Source organism: Phragmites australis, chromosome 8, assembly GCF_958298935.1.
Source record: "Phragmites australis chromosome 8, lpPhrAust1.1, whole genome shotgun sequence".
NCBI lineage: Eukaryota > Viridiplantae > Streptophyta > Magnoliopsida > Poales > Poaceae > Phragmites > Phragmites australis.
This window is the reverse complement of record NC_084928.1, coordinates 26,033,689-26,053,170: the sequence shown is the minus strand read 5'-3', so window position 1 is coordinate 26,053,170 and position 19,482 is coordinate 26,033,689. Positions and strand designations below refer to the sequence as shown.

Sequence of the window (19,482 nt, the reverse complement as noted above, 5' to 3'; positions counted from 1 at the left end):
AGGTGGTGCCTGGCGCGGATTTTACCATGACTCATATGGTTTTGATCCACGTGTAAAAGGCTTTGAGTTCCAGCACTTTGGCGCACCACATTTTTCTCTTCGTGGTTCTCGCACCCAGCGTACTAGTGTTGATTTGCATACACCTACTTTTACTGCTTCAGAGTGGATGACCCAGATTCCCAAGAAGTTTATGACTAAACCCAATACTGAGCTATCCACCTACTACACTTCTTGCATGTTGGTGGCAAGTGGAGGCCTAGAGAACAAGTGTCTCGTTGACTCCGATTGTTAGCGCCATACGACCGAAGATACATCATAGTTCTCCAGCCTCACCCCGACGAAGTGGCATGAATACATCGCTTTCGGGGATGATCGAAAAGGAAGAGTGAAAGTCAAAGGTATGGTAAGGATGAATGAGAGTTTTATTCTCAAGGATGTGGCTTTGGTGGAGCATCTAGGATATAATTTGCTTTTTGTATCTCAGCTGCTAGATGAGGACTTGGAAGTACATTTCTAACACGAACTTCTCGAGTTCTTGATTCTTTAGGTGCTTTGATTTGCCAGATTTCCAGAGTTAGGAGAGTTTTTAGAGCTAATTTTTCTGAGTCCCTTGGTTCTTCTCAATGTTTGATTGCTCAACCATCTTCTCAGTTTTGGATGTAGCATAGGAGACTAGGGCATATAAGCTTTGACTTGCTTACTCGTTTGAGTGCCTTAGGCTTGATCTGAGGATTGCCCCAATTCAAGTTTGAGAAGAACTTCGTTTTGCTCCTTGTCGGCATGGCAAGATGTTTGCCGCCTCTCACCCACCAGTCAATCTAGTGACGACTAAACGACCGGGAGAACTTCTCCATATGGACATTGTTGGTCCTTCCCAGCTTCATTCAGCGGGTGGGAAGTGGTATATACTTGTCTTATTGATGATTTCTCTCGCTACTCTTGGGTTTTCTTTCTTGTGTGCAAGGATGAAGTGTTTTCACACTTTTGGAGCTTGGCTTTGAGATTGTTCAAAGAACTCCCTGGTGCATTGAAAGCAATTCGCAGTAATAATAACACCAAGTTTAAGAACTATCTCTTAGATGCTTTCTGTCTTGAGCATGGCACTGAGCATCAATTTTTCACCCCACACGTTTCTCAGCAGAATGATATAGTTGAGAGGAAGAACCGCACTTTAGTGGAGATAGCTAGGACGATGCTCGATGAGCATAGGACTCCTAGGAAGTTTTGGGTTGAGGCCATTAGCACGGCGTGCTACATCTCCAATCGAATTTTCTTGTGCTTAATCTTGAATTTGACTTGTTATGAGTTGCATTTTGGGTGGAAGCCAAAGGTTTTGCATTTGAGAGTTTTTGGTGTCGGTGCTTCATCCTAAAGCATGAAAATCTTAATAAGTTCGAATTGTGTTCTTTCAATGACATTTTCTTAGAGTATTCTCTTCATAATCATTCTTACAGGGTCTTTAATCTTCACACTAACACCATAATGGAGTCCTGTGATGTGACCTTTGATGAATCAACCACTTGTGCTAGCCCTGTCTTTGAGTGTCCAGGTGATTAGGAGATGAGCGAAAGCATTTTTGTAAACAGCGACCTTCCAACTTTCAGGGATTACGAGAATGATCCACTACTTCCTACTACTACGCTTGCTCTCGAGCTGGTTCCTGCCTCCTCGACACTGGCAGAGGGTCATACAGACTCTACTTCCACTTCAGTTGCTTTCGAGCCTGCACCAGCAGTGTTTGAGGGGAAGGTCATCTCGTAACGTGAAGCCCCTCAACACATTCAATGGCGACATCCCCCATAGCTGATGATCGGCGAGCTTGGTGAGAGGGTAACGAGGTCTAAATTTGTTTCTCATGCTCATTTCACTAATTCTGCATTTGTTGTTTCTTTTGAGCCCCATGATGTTGGACATGCTTTATCTGATTCGAGTTGGGTCAATGCCAAGCATGAAGAGCTTGAAAACTTTGAGAGAAACTAAGTTTGGGTCTTAGTAGAGCCACCCCCAAATGTTCACACCAGAGATACCAAATGGGTTTTCAAAAACAAATAGGGGGAGGATGGGTCTGTAGTAAGAAACAAGGGTAGACTAGTAGCTCAGGGTTTCACTCAGGTAGAAGGGATAGAATTTGGAGAGACCTTTACACCAGTAGCTAGGCTAGAAGCTATTAGGATCCTCCTTGCATTTGCAACATCTCGAGGTTTCAAGTTGTATCAAATGGATGTCAAGAGTGCTTTCCTAAATGGTTTCATAGAGGGAGACGTCTATGTGAACCAACCCCCAGGCTTTGAGCATCCCAAATACCCTCATAGAGTAGACAAGCTTCAGAAGATTCTTATGGGCTTAAGCAGGCACCTAGGGTTTGGTATGATAGGCTTAGATCTTTCTTGTTAGGGCATGGGTATGTGATAGGGTCAGCTGATAAAACTTTGTTCACTCTCATGCATGGGAATGATTTCGTACTTGTTCATATTTACGTAGATGATATCATTTTTTGTGGTTCTTCTCATGCACTTATGGCCAAGTTTGCAGAAACTATGAGTACAGAGTTTGAGATATCGATGATGGGTGAGCTCAACTTCTTCCTTGGTCTGCAAATCAAGCATTGCAAGCATGGTACATTCGTTCACCAAACGAAGTACACCAAGGATTTGCTGAAGAAGTTTGACATGAGCGATGCAAAGCCATTGGTGACATCGATGGCTATCTCGACCGTGCTTGATCCGGATGAAGATGCTGAGGAGGTGGACCAGCGAGAGTACAGGAGCATGATTGGCTCCCTCCTGTACCTGATAGCGACAAGACCTGACATCCACTTCGTTGTCTGCTTGTGTGCTCACTTCCTGGCTTCATCGAGGATGTATCACCGCCAAGTGGTGAAACACATTCTGAGGTATCTCAGGCACACTCTCGAGTATAGCCTTCGGTTTTCTGCATCCTCTTCATTTTCTCTTCGTGCCTTTTCGGATGCAGATTTTGCAGGGTGTAGAATTGACAGGAAGAGTATATTTGGTACTTGTCATTTTAGGTACTTCTCTTGTGTTTTTGTCTTCTCGCAAGCAATCTAGCATTGCGTAGTCTACTGTTGAAGATGAATATGTAGTTGCTGCTAGCTATTGCTCACAGATTTTGTGGATAGTTGCTACCTTGAGGGATTTTGGGTTAGATTTTAGGAGTATGCCATTTTTATGTGACAACACCAGTGCCATAAACTTAGATAATAACTTAGTTCAATACTCTAGAACTAAACACATAGATGTGAGATTCCACTTCCTGAGAGACCATAATGAGAAGGGAGATATTGAGTGAGCTACATAGATACTCAACACCAGCCAGCTGATATCTTTACCAAGCCTCTAGATGCAACAAGGTTTGCCTTTCTAAGGCCAAAGCTTGGTGTGTGCCATCCCTATGACATTGTGTGAGGGGAGTTGTCTTTGTACATACTCTATCTTACTTTTGTTGCATTTGTATTGTATAGCATTTTTGAAAAATAATCATGTTACCAAGCTTCACTTAAATGTTCTTTGCATTTTCTTATACTAGTTGTTAATTTGTGCTAAGTGTAGTGGATGTATAACAATTTGTGCAAACTTAAGCTCTAATTGAAACATGGCATACAATTTGTTGAGCAAGCTTGTCTTTTCTAAGAATGAACTTGAAATGTGAATATAATCTCTTGTCACCCTTAAATGTTTGCTTTAGCTTGATCAGTGCTTAAAGGGCTAGTTCTATAAAAAGCTTGTGCTAGGCCACTTTGTTCAATTTAGCGATTGGGGGTCTTTGACCTTTGTCAATGTAAATGTTTAGCCCATGATTAAGCCTTACGACAGCATGTGCTATTTAGTGTCGCAAAGGGACAATTTATTTTGGCTTTGTGAAAAATTGCATATCTTGAACCATATGTTGAGTTAATAAAATGAATGATCAAATTTTGAGCTAAAATTGAATCCAATATAGTGGCATAAGGCTTCATGTGGTTGGCCAAAGAAGTGAACCCATAGTTGCTTAAAACTCACTTGAGGATAGTTAAATGATCAAATGAGAAAGTTAACTTGTGTTCTTTAATGTACTAAGAATGTTATTTTTCATGTTGTCAAACTATGGCTTGGATTGATATGTGGGTGTTTGCATAGCCCGTTGGGTTGAACTTGGTTGCCTAGTTTGAACTTGACATAGTACTAATTTCTCTAATCTTTGCACTGATTATGAAACTATGGATGCTTTTGTGATGACATCTTTTGGATAATTGAACAACATGATCAAAACTTACTTAAACTCCCGTGCTTGTGACATGAACTCACTTCGAGATATTGTGCGCCTTTAAGTTATATTGTTTACTCCTCCTAGTGCTTTGCATCTCTAGTCCTGACAAGTGCTTTGTGATCTATATGTGAAGCTTTGTACGCTTACATTTCATTTGCACATCTTTTGCATAGTCTTGTATCCTTGATATTTGCATTGCCAAATAGGGAGAAAATATGTCCAAAGATATTATGCACAAATATTCAACAAAGAAAGAGAAAATTGCATTTATCTAGAAATGAAAGAAAAAATGGAATATATGCAATCACCAAGGAGGAGCATGTGTTCTTAGGTTTTTGAGTTTTTCCTACTCTTTTGAGGTTTTTGGCTCGTCTTTGCCTCTCTTAGGGTTTTTGCAACATTTCTTATGTCAAATGACATATTTTGCTCTTTCTCAAGTTTTGATCACTTGGATGAGCTTATCTTAATTTCTTCAAACCAAAATCTTTGTGCTTTGAAGGTTATCAATGCACTCATTAAGGGGGAGATTGAAAAATCAAGTTGAAATGTGCCTTGGTTTACTTGTGATGAGTGATTAACATTGGCATTTATTTGGCTTGATGATCTTCAGTTTTGCATGAGCTTTAATGTGATTTGAATTGTTTTAGGATTTTATTTGAGCATATTGATTATGGACTAACTGGAATTAGAGTTGGAGATATGTGTTTGTTTGTTGCATAGTGTACAGGTGGTGGATGTAACTTGGCAGTCGACAGCGGGATGATCGGGACCAAGCAGAGTGCTTGGTGCCGGACGATCAAGGAGGCCGGCGGAATCAAGGGTGATTCTAGCTAAACATGTGGAGGTCAAGTAAAGCTTGGAAGGCAGATGGAGACGGCGTGTTGACAAAGTCAAGCGAATGGGATACCGGTGCAAGTTACAAGGTGGCTCGAGAGATCGGGAGAGGGAGAGACTTGCCGGTGGTCAGAATCGTATAACGGAGTATACACGTCAACATCAAAGTGCTTGCTTAAGGTGTAAGCAAGGCGGCGAGTCACGTTTTGAGAAGCCTGCAGGTGGTTTCGCGGTTTGGCCTCAAAACCGTGGGAGGACTGGAGGAGTACGTGGCACCATCGCGAAGCTTGCATTGAGGCGAAGCTAAGTCGTGAAGATGCTATGACCGTCTGATGAACGGAAAAGAAAATGGACTAAAATACCATCAATGGTAGGTAGGAGTGTATTACAAGAGAGGAGTATTTTGAGAAAAAACTAAGAAACTTAATATGGCTATGAAAAAGTTTGAACCAGCCACTTGAGCCCCCTTATGCCATCCATTTGAGAGCTAAGAGCTAGGGTTTTAGAGAAGAAAAAGATGAGTGCTTAGCCTATATAATAAATGAGAGTTTTGAGATAAATCTTTGTAATCCACCTAAAATAGGGATGATCTATTTGAGTAATGAAGTTTATGTTTTTGCATATGCTTGAATTCCATTCCTTCTAGTTTCCATCTATTGGTTCCTTTGAAGTTTTTTGGTTTCTGGTTTAGATTTTCGTTTTGGTTTTTTGGCTGAAATTTCTGCACGTTGTGAGATCATTCTTCTTGTTGCTAGAAACATAAAATTTGCATACACACGCTTGTATAATAGGGTATTGAATTTCCTTGCATCTAGACAATCAATTTGTAGAGTTTCGTTGCTCGATGTTCATTTTTTCTTGTTTTTTACAAGTTGTGATCTTTCGAGTGCGAAGATGCATAGATTGATCTTAAATAGAATATATAGTTCATATACCATCCGTGGAGTCGTACTTCCTCAATTTTCTCCTGTTAAAACTTCTCTTTATTTTTACTTTCGTTTGAGTTTTAAAGTGCGTTAAATAATTTAAATAGCAGAAGAATATTAATTTAAAAAAATTATTAAGATATTTATTCACCCCTCTGGTCACCGATTTGTTTCTGAATCTCCCTACCTTTGTAGCATGTGCTGTGCATGGTGTTACGTAACACGGATGGACAGCAGCAGAGCAAAAACTTGATTATTGGGAGATGCGTACCGTCCCCACGCACAGTGTATATATGATCAGTCAACAGCTTCTAATACAGTGGTTGAGAGTACGGATATCTACCTATATATAGTATATTTATTTTACGTGTTGAAATTAACCGCGTTACAGTTTTTCCGCGACGGGGGTAAATGAACTCCTCAATCTTCTTCCTATAAAATTTACTTGCTGAAAGTGTAGCAACAGTAACTGACAGTTTTCTCATATAGCAATTTTGTCGAAAATCCTGTCAAAATTTGCAATGTTTCATATCATCAAATTCTATGATATTGATCACATAGGCTCTAAACAAACATATAGAATTTCTAGATTGATCGAAGAAGCATGATGTTTTTTAACTTTTACTACCTTGCCACCGTCAAACTTTGCAGTGGACATATGTTCTTAATCCTTTGAGTTAATTACCAGGAATGTTTGGTAGTTCATCAGTAATTTGAACGTACTCAATACATGTACGTACGGACTGGTTGCTATTCTATTACACGCTGAACACACTGTTGTACCAACCTGGCCATCGTTACAATACTTTCCCTAAAATAGCTCAACTAAAGCTGCCAGATGATGTGTTCATTTCTACAAAAAGCATTTCATACCTCGTACAGTTTCAGGTGAGGAATACATTACCAAATACTGGCATCTTCTCATGATGACGATATATGCATGCAGAGAAGCAATAGCATATACAACTAGCTTGAGCTTCAATTGATTCCAGCCCTGTGCCATTCTAATTGCATGATTCGACGAAATCACGAAACTTCAAAGTGGTTAACCAAACCGATCGAACCTTGCAATCAGTCCATATATTAGTGTTCAAGATATATATATAAAGAAAGTCTTGTTAAGATGGACCCGACATCCTAACTGCATTGCAAGTTGGTCGTCAAGTTGCACATCTAGCTAGCGAGCAGATCGACAGTACATATGCATGCATGCATGCATCTATAGTACAGTTTTGTATAGTTGGTAATTATGTGAGAATCTCCTATCTCTGTTTATTCGATAGCGTTGAATAAATTTTTTTGTACAGACTACCCCTCTATTGTAAGAAAACAAATATATTATACAAAATTTGCAGTCAAATTCTATAATTTTGATCGTCAGTATGTATATAGACAATCCATAATCAAGTTGACTAGATAGCTCATATATATACACTACTACTGAACATCACATATGTAGTGCTCTATTAGTGTCGATTCAACAATAACCGTCACTATTGATGTATCAGTACCGGTTCTTAATCTTCTACGTGCAAGAAATGAGAAAGACGTTAAGAACCGGCACTGATAGTCACTATCAATATCGATTCGTGGCTAGAACCATTACTGATACCGACCATCAGTGCCAGTTGTAGCCCAAACCGACACTGAAACTAGTTTGACCCAAAATCACCGTTCAATACAAATTTGTTTCTCGATCAATCTCACGTCCACACAAGACAACCTTATCTCTTCCCGAGCGCTCAATCTCCCAACCTCTCTCTCTCGTTCACAAACACAACCACCTGTTCTCTCTCTCTCTCTCTCCCAACCTCTCTTCCCCACCGGTGCTCTCTCTCTCCGAACCTCTCTCCCGTTCGCATCGGCTGGAGACACGCTCGCATCTGGCAGGTTCTCCAACAACAGTAGAAGCTTCAGCAGCATCAATGGCTGGCCTCTGAAGCAAAGGGAGAAAGGAGGGCTGATTTGTGTGTATTCGATTTGTGTGTTCGATTTGTGTGCGTAGGGGCATCAATGGCTAGCCTCTAAAGCATCAGTGGCAGAGCGTATTCGATTTGTGTGTTCAATTTTCTATTTGTGGTGGCAGAGTGTATTCCTAGTAGCATCCTCATGGCTTCCAGTGGCAGAGTGTATTCGATTTGTGTTCGATTGGTTCGATCTGTGAATAGCACTATGTGTATTCGATTTGTTCTTGTGATGAGATCTGATTGTTGGATTTGTTCGATCTGATTGTGAGATGAGAGTCGATTGTGAGGCATGTGTACTGTAGCATGTGTTCTTGTGATGAGGTGAGATGAGAGTTGATCTGTTTTGTCTTGAGATGATTTGATTGTGAGGCGCGTGGACTGTGGTGGCGGCCTTTGTGCCGCCGTGTTTTCTTGTGCAGGGCGAGCGCGACGGCCGGCGTGAGCGGCCGAGGGCAAGCACGGGCGGGCGTGTGGCCGAGCGCGTTTCTTTTTCTTTGTTTTTTGGGAGGAGGCATCACTGCCGGTTGGAGCTACAAACCGGCAGTGATGCCTACTTCCAGTGCCGGTTCCAAATCCAGCACCGATAGTCACTGACTATTAGTGTCAAGTAATCAGTGTCGGATCTAAAACCGACACTGATGGGGTTTTGCAACCGACACTGTTAACATGTTTTGTAGTAGTGATAGTATATTTTAATTACAAGCTAATACTAAAAAGGGGTTAGCGCTTGTACATGTGAAGTTTCAGCAATTGAAGTTTAACTGCAGCCATGAAAATACGAGTTTAATTGTTATTACATCGACACACCAGTGGAATTAACAGTGTGAAATCATCATATATTATATATACTAATAATATATGACACGTCAATTTTAGATAGCTAGTGAAAGGTGCTTTCAATTGCCGTGTTTTATTGAAAATTAATAAATGGAATCACACGCGTCAGCAACACTCGATCCAATGCATGATACATCCATTGCCAAGTCTGACATGGTCTACAGATGACCGAGAGACAAAGTTCGCGTAGAAAATTTGCAACTCTCGACATCAATCAGCAGACCGATCCATCAGCTAAGTCATAGGGTAATATAATCTCTCCATTAAAAAATACGAGGCACATTTTATTTTGAAATAGTCAAAGTTTGTATATTTTCATGAACACTTATTCAAATTATAAGCATATTTAGTGTATTAAATTATACAATTAGATTTTCATTTCAAAATACTTTTACGCTATATTAGTTTCATAAACATAAATGATATATTTTGTGAGAACATAATAGTCAAAGTTTAATTTTGGAGACCGTGCCACATTAGGAGTATAAGATAAGCAATCGTATTGATATATATTAAGGTGCTTCTCTGACCATGTAGTTTCTGCAGACCTGAGTCAACTTCCGTTTCATTCGAGTCGATTGATGGATATCTTTTGGCAGAACCGGCCGTAGTTAAATTATTCTTCATGTGGCGCGAGAATGCGTGTGAAGGTAGTCGTTTGACTTGTGAATGCCTGTGACGACGGCCTGATCAATTTGTAGATTGATTAAAAGCTAATGTTCTAGCCAGGTAAAATTTATGTGTACGAACGTACATGCTAAAAGTATTTACCATTTTTTTCCTATTTACTTTTAAGAATTTATAATCAAATGGTAGAGGGTGGTAGATCCTTAAAAGAAATAGTTTATTTATTTGATTTCATTTTGATCAGCACCGGATTCCAAGTCAACAAGTCAGCTAGTAAGCTAGCCTCATAAAGCATAAAACGCTTGTTTAGTCCGTGGCACCAACCATTCGAGTTATATAGTTATATTTATATTATGTCCGTCTTCGACACAAGTTAAACTAAGTGCTCCAAGCTTGTAAGAAACCAAAAAAGCTGTGATAGAACTGAGAAGCATAAGATCGAGCTGCCTCCCATCAGCTTCTCTCGTAAACTGGAAAGCTACCAGACAGTCTCCATTGAAGACGTTGGCTTATACAGTTAGTGTCTTAGTGATAAGCTAAAATGCAAATAAGCAGTGTTCTAAACAGCACTAAGTGGTCATAGTGATGCCTAGCTTTTGAGCGCTTAGTTGCCTCTAGGTGGACTAGGCGGTCGCACTTTAGAATGGCACAGGTACGTACGTAAACAAATAAGAGAAATTATGTAGATATGGAACACTCTCTCATATAGTTTGCATTGTATGATCGTGCATGCAGAAGTATGTAATTAACTACGCAAGGGATCAATATTTCAAACAAATAAATTAGAGATACTATGTAATGAAAAATGTAACTTACCTTGCAGATTGAAGATGAAACTGAATATTGGCTTTGCAGACAAATTTCTTGTTACAGCATTTGAAATAAGAATATTCCGCATTTTCTGATTGCAGTTGAACTTCAAGTGGGAAATTCCAGTTTATGAATTACTTTGCAGTTAAACATTAATTATTCAATTTCCTAAACCTTTATCAACAGATTTTTTTTTTCCTTTTGCACACCAGATGTTTGGGCCCATATAAAGCGCTGATAAGCTGTTTGGATGTGAACGCACGTACAATTATGAACGGCTAATTCAATCTATTTAATATTTTCTCTCTTTTTGTCGCCTGCAAAATAGGCAACAGGCTATAGCTGGTAAATGTTTAGCATCGAAGCGAAAGGGGTCCGTTCATGAAGAAACGGTCTAGATTTGCTACCTTCCATAACTCTTGGGAGGAAATTGGTGCTCACAAATCATAAAATAATAAATGTTTAAAAATATATGGATCATTATCCTTACCAATCCTGCACATGACAACTCATTGAAATTCTATTTTCCAAACCAAAATAATGTGAAATTATACACCCATTCTTATTGCATGTTCCCTGTGATTCTTTTACTTAAAATAGTTCATTTTTATCCTTTTTTTACCTGTTCAGTAACTAAATGTGTTCTATTCCAACAATTTATTTTTTCAATAAAAATTGAGTAGTGAGAACGATAACAATTATCAACTGTTGCAGCCCTGCATGAATTGGGCATACAATTAATATGATAAAACCGGGAGATCAATCATTGTCTTCACCAGAGAGGCAGGTGTCAACTCTTTTGCTTGCTTTACCACAGGCAGGTGGCACTTGATAACCAACTCCCCGCCCCACGTCCAATTATATACCCCCTAGCACAGTCACCACTGTCTATAGAAGCCCAAAATAACAACACTACAATACTATACTCCCAATTCCCTCACCCTATAGAAAAAGGTATGAAATGGAATATTACTGTTGAAAACTAGTCAATGTAGTGGAATACATTTCATTTCCCCGTCCTTATATTTTATTCCTACATCAACCTTGCTTACGCTTCTTCCCCTCCCTACTATTATTCCCATCACATTCATCTCTTCTTCCTTCCCTGTTCCTACTCCCACCACACCTCATTCGAATCCTATCAGCATGGTGGTGTGTAGAGAGAGATAGAGAAGGGAAGAGGAGAGAGGATCAATTCCTGAGAGAAGACATGGGAGAGGTGAAAGAGAAGGTGGTGGTGGAGATCCTTGAAGAGGATGAAAAGAGATCTTCGGAGAACTCTGCACCACCACCTGCTGTTCTGGACCTCAACGAGGGCTGCAGCGAGAGTAGCGACGAAGGGGAAGTCGGTGAGGATGGCGACGACAACGAGAAGGAGGAGGACGACGATGATGATGACGACGACGGTAGCACAAGTGAAGTTGCAGGAGGGGGCAGGAGTTCAAGTAACAACAGCAGCACCAACCACAATTCCGGGAGAAACAAGGATCACGAAATGAACGGCAGTATCAACGTCGAGGGCAGCGGCGAGAAGGTGCCGATGGTGCGGCAGTACAATCGGTCCAAGCTCCCTCGGCTCCGGTGGACTTCAGACCTCCATATGGCGTTCGTCCACGCCGTGGAGAGGCTGGGCGGCCAAGAGAGTAAGTGGTCACATGTATTGCTGTTCTTGTTAATGCAATTTTCTCTTTCCAGTTAATTTTCCGTTTATCGGTGTTCTGAATTTTGTCTCAATTGATCTATCGATAGGAGCAACCCCAAAGTTGGTGCTTCAGATGATGAACGTGAGGGGGCTCAGCATTGCTCATGTAAAAAGTCACTTGCAGGTAAAGCAGATTAGGAACAGGCCTTCTTCTCATGACTAATAGTTGTTTTCTTCACATAACAAGCGTTGCGACTAACCTTTTTCTGTTCAACCATTTCGACTTTTCAGATGTACAGAAGCAAGAAGCTGGACCACGAGTCCGGCCATGAGAGGGCAGCCATCTCCTCCGGTTCTCATCTCGATTCTATCTTTTCCATTTTAATATAATCTCGTCGACAACGTAGCATACATCGAAAACGCCATGGAATCGTTTCCTTAACCTTCGCTGCTTAATTTTGGCAGTTTTCTCGCCCATGGACTTCCACATGAGGAGAGGGGACCATCGCTTCCACGGCATGTTCTTCCAGCGAGCTGCCGGCTCGTCGCTCTCCTCCAGGCTGCTCGATAACGGTGGGTTCTTCGGGTCAAGAAACGCCGTCTTGCCGGAGGCCAGCCAGCTCTATGGGCTCCTCCAACGCCCGCAGCCCACCATGCACACATTCGACTTCAAGAACTACAGTAGCCTCAGGTACGTACGGTACTTAACTAAATCAAAAGAACACCATGTATACTCAACTTTGATCGTCCTACGATCATGCAAAACCCTAATTAGTCTTTCTTATTCCTGCTTATAGGAATCGAGAGTGGGCGTTCAACCAGAACGCGGCGGCGAGGGCTGGCGCCATCAACTACCAAAGCCCAGCGAAAGGGCTCATCCACGATACGATCTTCAGGAAGGACGGCAAGCCGACGTCGCATTTGTCCGACGTGCGGGACAACATCGCCTCCAACCGGACGTCATCGGCAGCTGTGGGTTCTGGCGCCGTTGACGGCGGAAGGACCGGAAGCACTGATTGGATGGGCAGCAGCTCCCGACCCCCCCTGTCTAGAACAATGTCGGCAGCTGCCTTCACGGGGTTGGTGCTGGGCAATCACCATCTTCTGTCTACGTGGCGAGGCACCACCGCCAGCAATGGCTACCACCCCAACGGCGACGCTAACACGACATCGTCCGATCCCGTGGTGACAAGTGAAGCCCTAGGTTCGCGGCTCGAGGTACATATCATTGCCCATAGCATTGACACGTACGTTTGTAACTCTCAGTCATGAATCATGACATTGTATATATGGCTTGTGCTGTGTCATGGAGTTGCAGAAGCACCTTGAGCCCAAGGCTCCAACCACAGTGATCAGCGAGATGCGCACTAAGACCGGGGAGAAGAGGACGAAGACGTCCATTGAGGAGAACGGCTGGACGCCGGACTTGCAACTAAGCTTGAGCCCCAACGTGGGAGCAGACGCCGACAATGCCAAGAAGAGGAAGAGCATAGGCGTTGCATTATTAAGTGAGCAGGAGGTGGACAGCGATAGGATGTCGCCACTCTCGCTCTCGCTGTCACTCCGGCGTGGCGAGAGCAGCGGCGGGGATGCCGGGAGGTTAGAAGCAAGGACAGGTAGCAGCAGCAAGAAGGCCGCTCTGGGGCTGAGTACTTTGGATCTGACCATGTCGATCAAGGCATTGGAGTGAGATCTTTCAAGTACTTGTCCCAATGCCATCCAAAAGTTGCACACTGCATCATGAGCTTAAGTAATACGGAGTAAGACTGTTAGTTTAATTTCACCATGCCTCCAAACCATATATAAATACATATATTATGTTCAGTGACATGCACTTAGCTAGGTACTGTTTCTGTCCACGTATGCATAGTCACATGCATGTTCAGTTGAGGTTTTGTCATGGTGTCACTCCGGAGTAAAGCCACAAATAAAATGCAAAAAAAAAAAAAACATTTACTTATGAGTCGTTAGTCCTGCAATTTCTTGTCAAATAGTTCCTCACTTGCTACTGCACCCATATTCCATTCTGTAAAATTTAGTGTCATTCGATTCCGTTCTCACACTACAAGATTAACACATGTCCTGACGGTTATTATTTGCATGTGGCCAACGGTTTTGTAATATTTTTTGTTAAGTATGTACATACTGTGGGCAACTAGTTTGTTGGCAATTACTCCCTCCATTCAAAAATACAAGACATATTTTGTTTTGGTTTAATCTTTAAAATTAAACTTTGACTATTGTTTTCTCATAAAATATATAGTTTGGCTACAAACCAATATAATGTAAAAGAGTTCTGAAATATGAATCTAGTTATATAATTTTATACACTAAATATAATTATAATTTAACTAATTGTTGATCAAAATATGATTTTTTTTAAAATAAAATACGTCTTGTATTTTTGAACCGAGCAAGTATGTTGTTGGTATTTTATCAAAACTGTTGGGTAACATATAAATTGTACTAAAAAATTGTCGACCACTCCAGAAAGGTACGAAAGAGTACTAGAACTATATATCGACCACTCGCAAATAACTGTTGGAAAAAAATTGAAAATCTTGTAGTGTCATATCAATCTACTCATTTTCAGAAGAACAGTGTGTACAGGACTAGAAACATCATACTTCATTTAAAGTAAATTATGAACAGCTAATTTTGATCATTATAAATTAAAGTTTGTTCATAAAAGACATAATTAATCTAGTTAAGTTAATTTTGCACATATAAAAATTTAATTTATTTTTATTGAAAACACTATAGTAAACTATTTTTCAATGAAATAACTAGCAGAGTAAACTTTATTTGCTCAAGAATTAATTCATTGAAAAATTCATTGTACTCGTGCTCATTCGAACAGTAGTGGCACTCTAACTTTAAGGTGCTATGTGTGCCAATGAACTTGATGGCGAACTTTCATGTTTTAAGTACTTCCAGACATGCATCTCGATTAATTCAAAGTATAACAAAATTACTGTGTTATGTTGGACATCTGCACTAATATTTCTTGGTGTGTTACTACAGAAAAGAAAAAACAGAACAAAAATATACACATTAAATTCATTCATGGACTTAGCACAGATAATATTTCCATGAAATTATGACCAACGAAAGTGCTTTTGTTTTTTATGTATTTAGTAATAAAATATACTTTATAAGCATGAAATAAAACATATATAAATATTTTGTGTACTTCATAAATAAAATTGGTAATATAATAAAATACAGACATATGTAAGTATTCTTTTTTTGAGAAAATTTCTTATTTTCCATCGGAATATAAGATAATTCCCTCTGTACCATCTACAAAATGAACTTCTTTATTTGCCACTGCTTCTAATTTTCATTGCTTGCTCGCTACTGCCACCCATTTGACCTATAAAAAAGACATATTTGCCTTTGGAGAGGAGAATGGCGGCCTCGGGCTCAGCTGCCAGTGGCAGGGATCAAGCCATAAACCCCTCCCAGAAGCAATAACGAGTGGAAGGGGAAGCGCCAAGGACGGCTGGGTGGGAGCCCGAGGCCACCATCCTCTTCCCAAAGGCAAATATGTTTTTTCTATATATGGGTTAAATGGGTAGCACTGATGAGGAATGAATGAAAATTAGAAGCAGTGACAAATAATAAAGGTCATTTCATGGAATGACACATAGGGAATTACTTTATCTTCCCATGAAAAATAAGGATTTTTCTCCCTTTTTGTACTAAAACATAACTGTTCAGTACTTTGAAGAATGACCATAGTATTTTGAAGATATGCAAATGACCCGTTGATTTTGGGCATTGGATAAAATATGTTCCATAATAAGGTACCGAAAATAAGCAGTACTTGTTTAATTTCATCATTGAAACGTTTCAATTAAACATTTTTTAAAAATATCACGAAATCTTAGCACTTACTATATCATAAAGACCAAGTTCGCGGTTCTTGTTTGAAATTACGGTGCTGTCCCGTATTGAGTAGACTCGGTACATGTATTCTAGAGAACATTACACTAATGTCTCATTATATATAGCCCTGATCTTGAAAACTAATTTACCAGGAAGCTAGCAACCTTAATTTTTTTTCTGTTAGTCAAGTTAGTCAAATGATGGAAAGTAAAAAATAATTATTTAATAATTAATTGACCTATGTTGCAAATAATATGTTTAATTTTTTGGCCTTGTACGTCATATTATGTTAGTCAGTATCTACACTTAAATATCAAAATGGTTAATTAACTTGACTAAAACGATGCTGTGCAGGAACCTAGAAAATTAACTTGCAAGTTCAGTCACATATTGGAGAAATGCAAAGGCTTATATATAGTCATGTGGACCGCAGAATTTTACAATCCATGCTTTCATGCATACCAAACTTTGGCATGTTGGTCTACTAGTACATACATATATTGCTCAACATAACAATTTCGTTACCAAGGTAATTAGAACTCGAGTCTTGTGTTTATTTTTGAGGAATATAGAGCACTCAAAATTATCTTTGGGTGGTGCAATTTTGAGTTAGGAGTTCGTTCAAAAATATTGAGTTAGGAATTTTTTTAGTTACTCGTTTATCTGGGGTTTTAGAGTAGCACTAGGTCTTACAGTAAATGTTGGGAGGATGAGGGAGCGGACGGTGGCAAGGAGTATCACAGGATTCGAGGACAGATTATTACAGCGGTGAGCAGCACTGAGGATGGTACGACTGCAGTCTGCAGGCATGGAAATTTGCTTCGGTGATGGTTGATGCCAACTGGATCCTTGTGGGAGTTTCAACTAGCCTCACGTACAGGAATAGTATTTGGTGACGGGGGAGGAGGAATGTGCCATGAAGGCGCGGATAGTGGTGGCTGCTGTGCAATTTGGTTTTTGGTGACTGATTAACTATCTCGTTACAAAGTTTGAAGGATACCTTTTAATTATATCATCGTCATGATTAGATTTGTGCTTTTTTCTCTAAAGAAAACACTAACATATTTTTTTTTACTAACACTACTACAGAAAATATCTCCATTGTCGACTCTAATTTACTGTCAGATTTGGAACCGACGGTAAGCAATGGACAGTGAAAGGGTTATCACTGTCGGCTAAAGACTTTAGCCGGCAGTGATAGTCTGTATTTGAATCGATATTTTTTTTCCAAAAATGCTAACAATTTTTTCTTGACCAGCCCCCTGCAGCCACGTCGTCACCACAAGTCACGCAATTTTTCACACGAAATACACACATGTGTGGTTCGTAGCACCCGAATATAAGATCTCTTAGCTCGTGCGATACATCCTTACCATCCCACTACATAAGTATTAATGATAACAATAGGATATGCCTTCCTTTTGATCTTGTTTCTAAAAACTTTGTTATAATTTTTTGAGCATTTAAATAATCTCAAATTAAAAAGTTTTTTAACTGTAAAGTTGTAGATCTCGTTAAGGGCTATAATTTTTATATAAAATTTGTCTTCATCCAACTACGTATAAAAACGTTTTGAATGTTTTAAGATAAGTTATCATCTATTATTAGTGCCGGTTTGTGATACCCATTATCACTCTTGGTTCGTAACATAGACCGACATGCAATAATACTTGACCAATTATCATTATTGATTTATAACTAGAATATACAGTGATAATCAAATTTCACTATCGGTTCATATCAAGGACCAGTAATAAAAGTACATTCACAAAGAACTAACAATAAAAGTATCACTGTTGATCTTTTTATGAACTGGCAGTGAAACTCGACTATCACTGCATGTTCTAGTCACAAATCGGTAGTGATAGTTGGTCAAATATCACTGTATATCGGTCTGTGTTACGAACCGGCAGTGATAATAGGTATCACGAACCGGTAGTGATAATAGATAATAATTTATCTTAAAATATTTATAATTTTTTCATACGAAGTCGGATGGAGACAAACATTATATGAAAATTGTAGCCCTTTACGAGATCTACAACTTTGTAGTTGAAATTTTTTTAATTTAATATCATTTAAATGCTCAAATAATTATAACAAAGTTTATAGAAATAAGGATCAAAAGAAAAACATATCCTATTATTATCATTAATATTTCTGCAGTGGGATGGTAAGGACGTATCGTGCGAGTTGAGAGATCCTAGGTTCGAGTGTCACGAACCGCACACATACGTATTTCGTGTGAAAATCACGTGAACTGCACACAACAGTGATGACCTGATATATAAGGCATATTCTGCAGTAGTATAATGAGAAAAGAGAACAAAAATCTGCTACTAAAAGAAAATCTAAATACATAAGAGTAAGATTATGATAGTGCCATTTACGTGTCTATATTTGCTCTTTATTTGGCAGTACGTAGCAAGTATGAGCAGCCTCTTTGTTAAGGCCCGTTTGGAATTCAGGAAATGAAAAGCTCAAGAACAGGAAAAAAAAAATACACGAACTGTATATCACTTATTGTTCTATCCTGCATGAATTGGAGGAATAATGCACGAAATATTTCATGAACGGAAGGAGACGGGAGAGAGAGAGTTAAACTACCTTAGACTTCTCCATGGAACTGTAAGGTTTGGGCATATGTTTGAAATCTTCCAATAATTATTGGAGTAACATAAAGTTTTCAATAATTCTTTTTGAGACATAAGGGATTCTAATCGGCCTATAAAGTTGCTCCAAAAATGTATTGTTCAACACACAAGTGCCTTTTATTTCAGCATTGGCACGCAGCTCCTGCTGACATATCACCTGGTGAGATTCAGAAGAACACAAAAGGGAGGAGACTGCTAGCAATCAGTAGCCACATGCATATTGCAACCATGAATATCTAATACACTTGCTCCATGCATACTTTTTAACCATTTGTGTAGGCTATAGATAGCTGCCCCACGCAGGCTTGAGAATTGATGTCCCAGCTAGAGATTGACGACAAGAAACGCAATAACCACCGGAGGGGCAGCGAGATGACAGCCCTCTGGCACTGACCAATACATTGCCGTCCATGCAGAACTACAGTACGCAACAGAATGTTGCCGTCGTCTCACCGCTGCTCCCCGCTTGACATTTTCTAGCTCATGCAAGACGCTCGCATAAGTCCGGGATAGCTACCTCCGGCCTATTCGTGTGTTGTACAAGAACAGGTGATGGGATTGCCTCGGAACCGCGCGGCCGGCGCCAGAAATTCCAACTCTGACGCTCGCCCAGCGGCAGCCACAGGCCCCGCGAAGCGGACCGTTTCCCCAACAACCTGCCACAGGCCCCGCGAAGCGGACCGTTTCCCCAACAACCTGCCCCACCATTGACTTCGGTATTTGGCCTGGTTCCCGTTTACATATCATATTTCAGCGTCACGTACATTCACTATTAAAAAAATAGACAAAACAGACACAAAATATCACGTACATACACTATGTGAAAAATAGATAAAATAGACACGAAATTAGTAACGAGTTATAGTTGTGATCTGTAACTAATGATTTGTTATAAGTGACAAATCATTATAAAGCAGTCATAAGTAACGTGTCATTTTAAGCCATTCATAAGTAACGAGTTAAGTTGTGATCCATCACTAATGATTAACTCATTAATGACGGGTCGTCTTAGAGAGTCATCAGTAACG

The 19,482-nt window shown here is 39.9% G+C and overlaps 1 protein-coding gene across 1 annotated transcript; it reads left to right on the top strand.

Moving 5' to 3' along the window:
• The first annotated feature begins 11,148 nt into the window (after positions 1-11,148).
• Positions 11,149-14,111, top strand: LOC133926854 (uncharacterized). Its single transcript, XM_062372990.1, has 6 exons — positions 11,149-11,910; positions 12,017-12,093; positions 12,201-12,261; positions 12,375-12,600; positions 12,707-13,127; positions 13,228-14,111. Exons 1-6 carry the CDS (start codon positions 11,478-11,480, stop codon positions 13,597-13,599), a joined length of 1,590 nt encoding a protein of 529 aa, XP_062228974.1. The 5' UTR covers positions 11,149-11,477; the 3' UTR covers positions 13,600-14,111.
• Positions 14,112-19,482: the final 5,371 nt, after the last annotated feature.

Coding starts and splice junctions, on each gene's coding strand:
- LOC133926854 (XM_062372990.1), top strand. CDS start 11,478: ATGGGAGAGGTGAAAGAGAAGGTGGTGGTGGAGATCCTTGAAGAGGAT. Junction 11,911..12,016: donor GAGGCTGGGCGGCCAAGAGA/GTAAGTGGTCAC, acceptor ATCTATCGATAG/GAGCAACCCCAAAGTTGGTG. Junction 13,128..13,227: donor CCCTAGGTTCGCGGCTCGAG/GTACATATCATT, acceptor ATGGAGTTGCAG/AAGCACCTTGAGCCCAAGGC.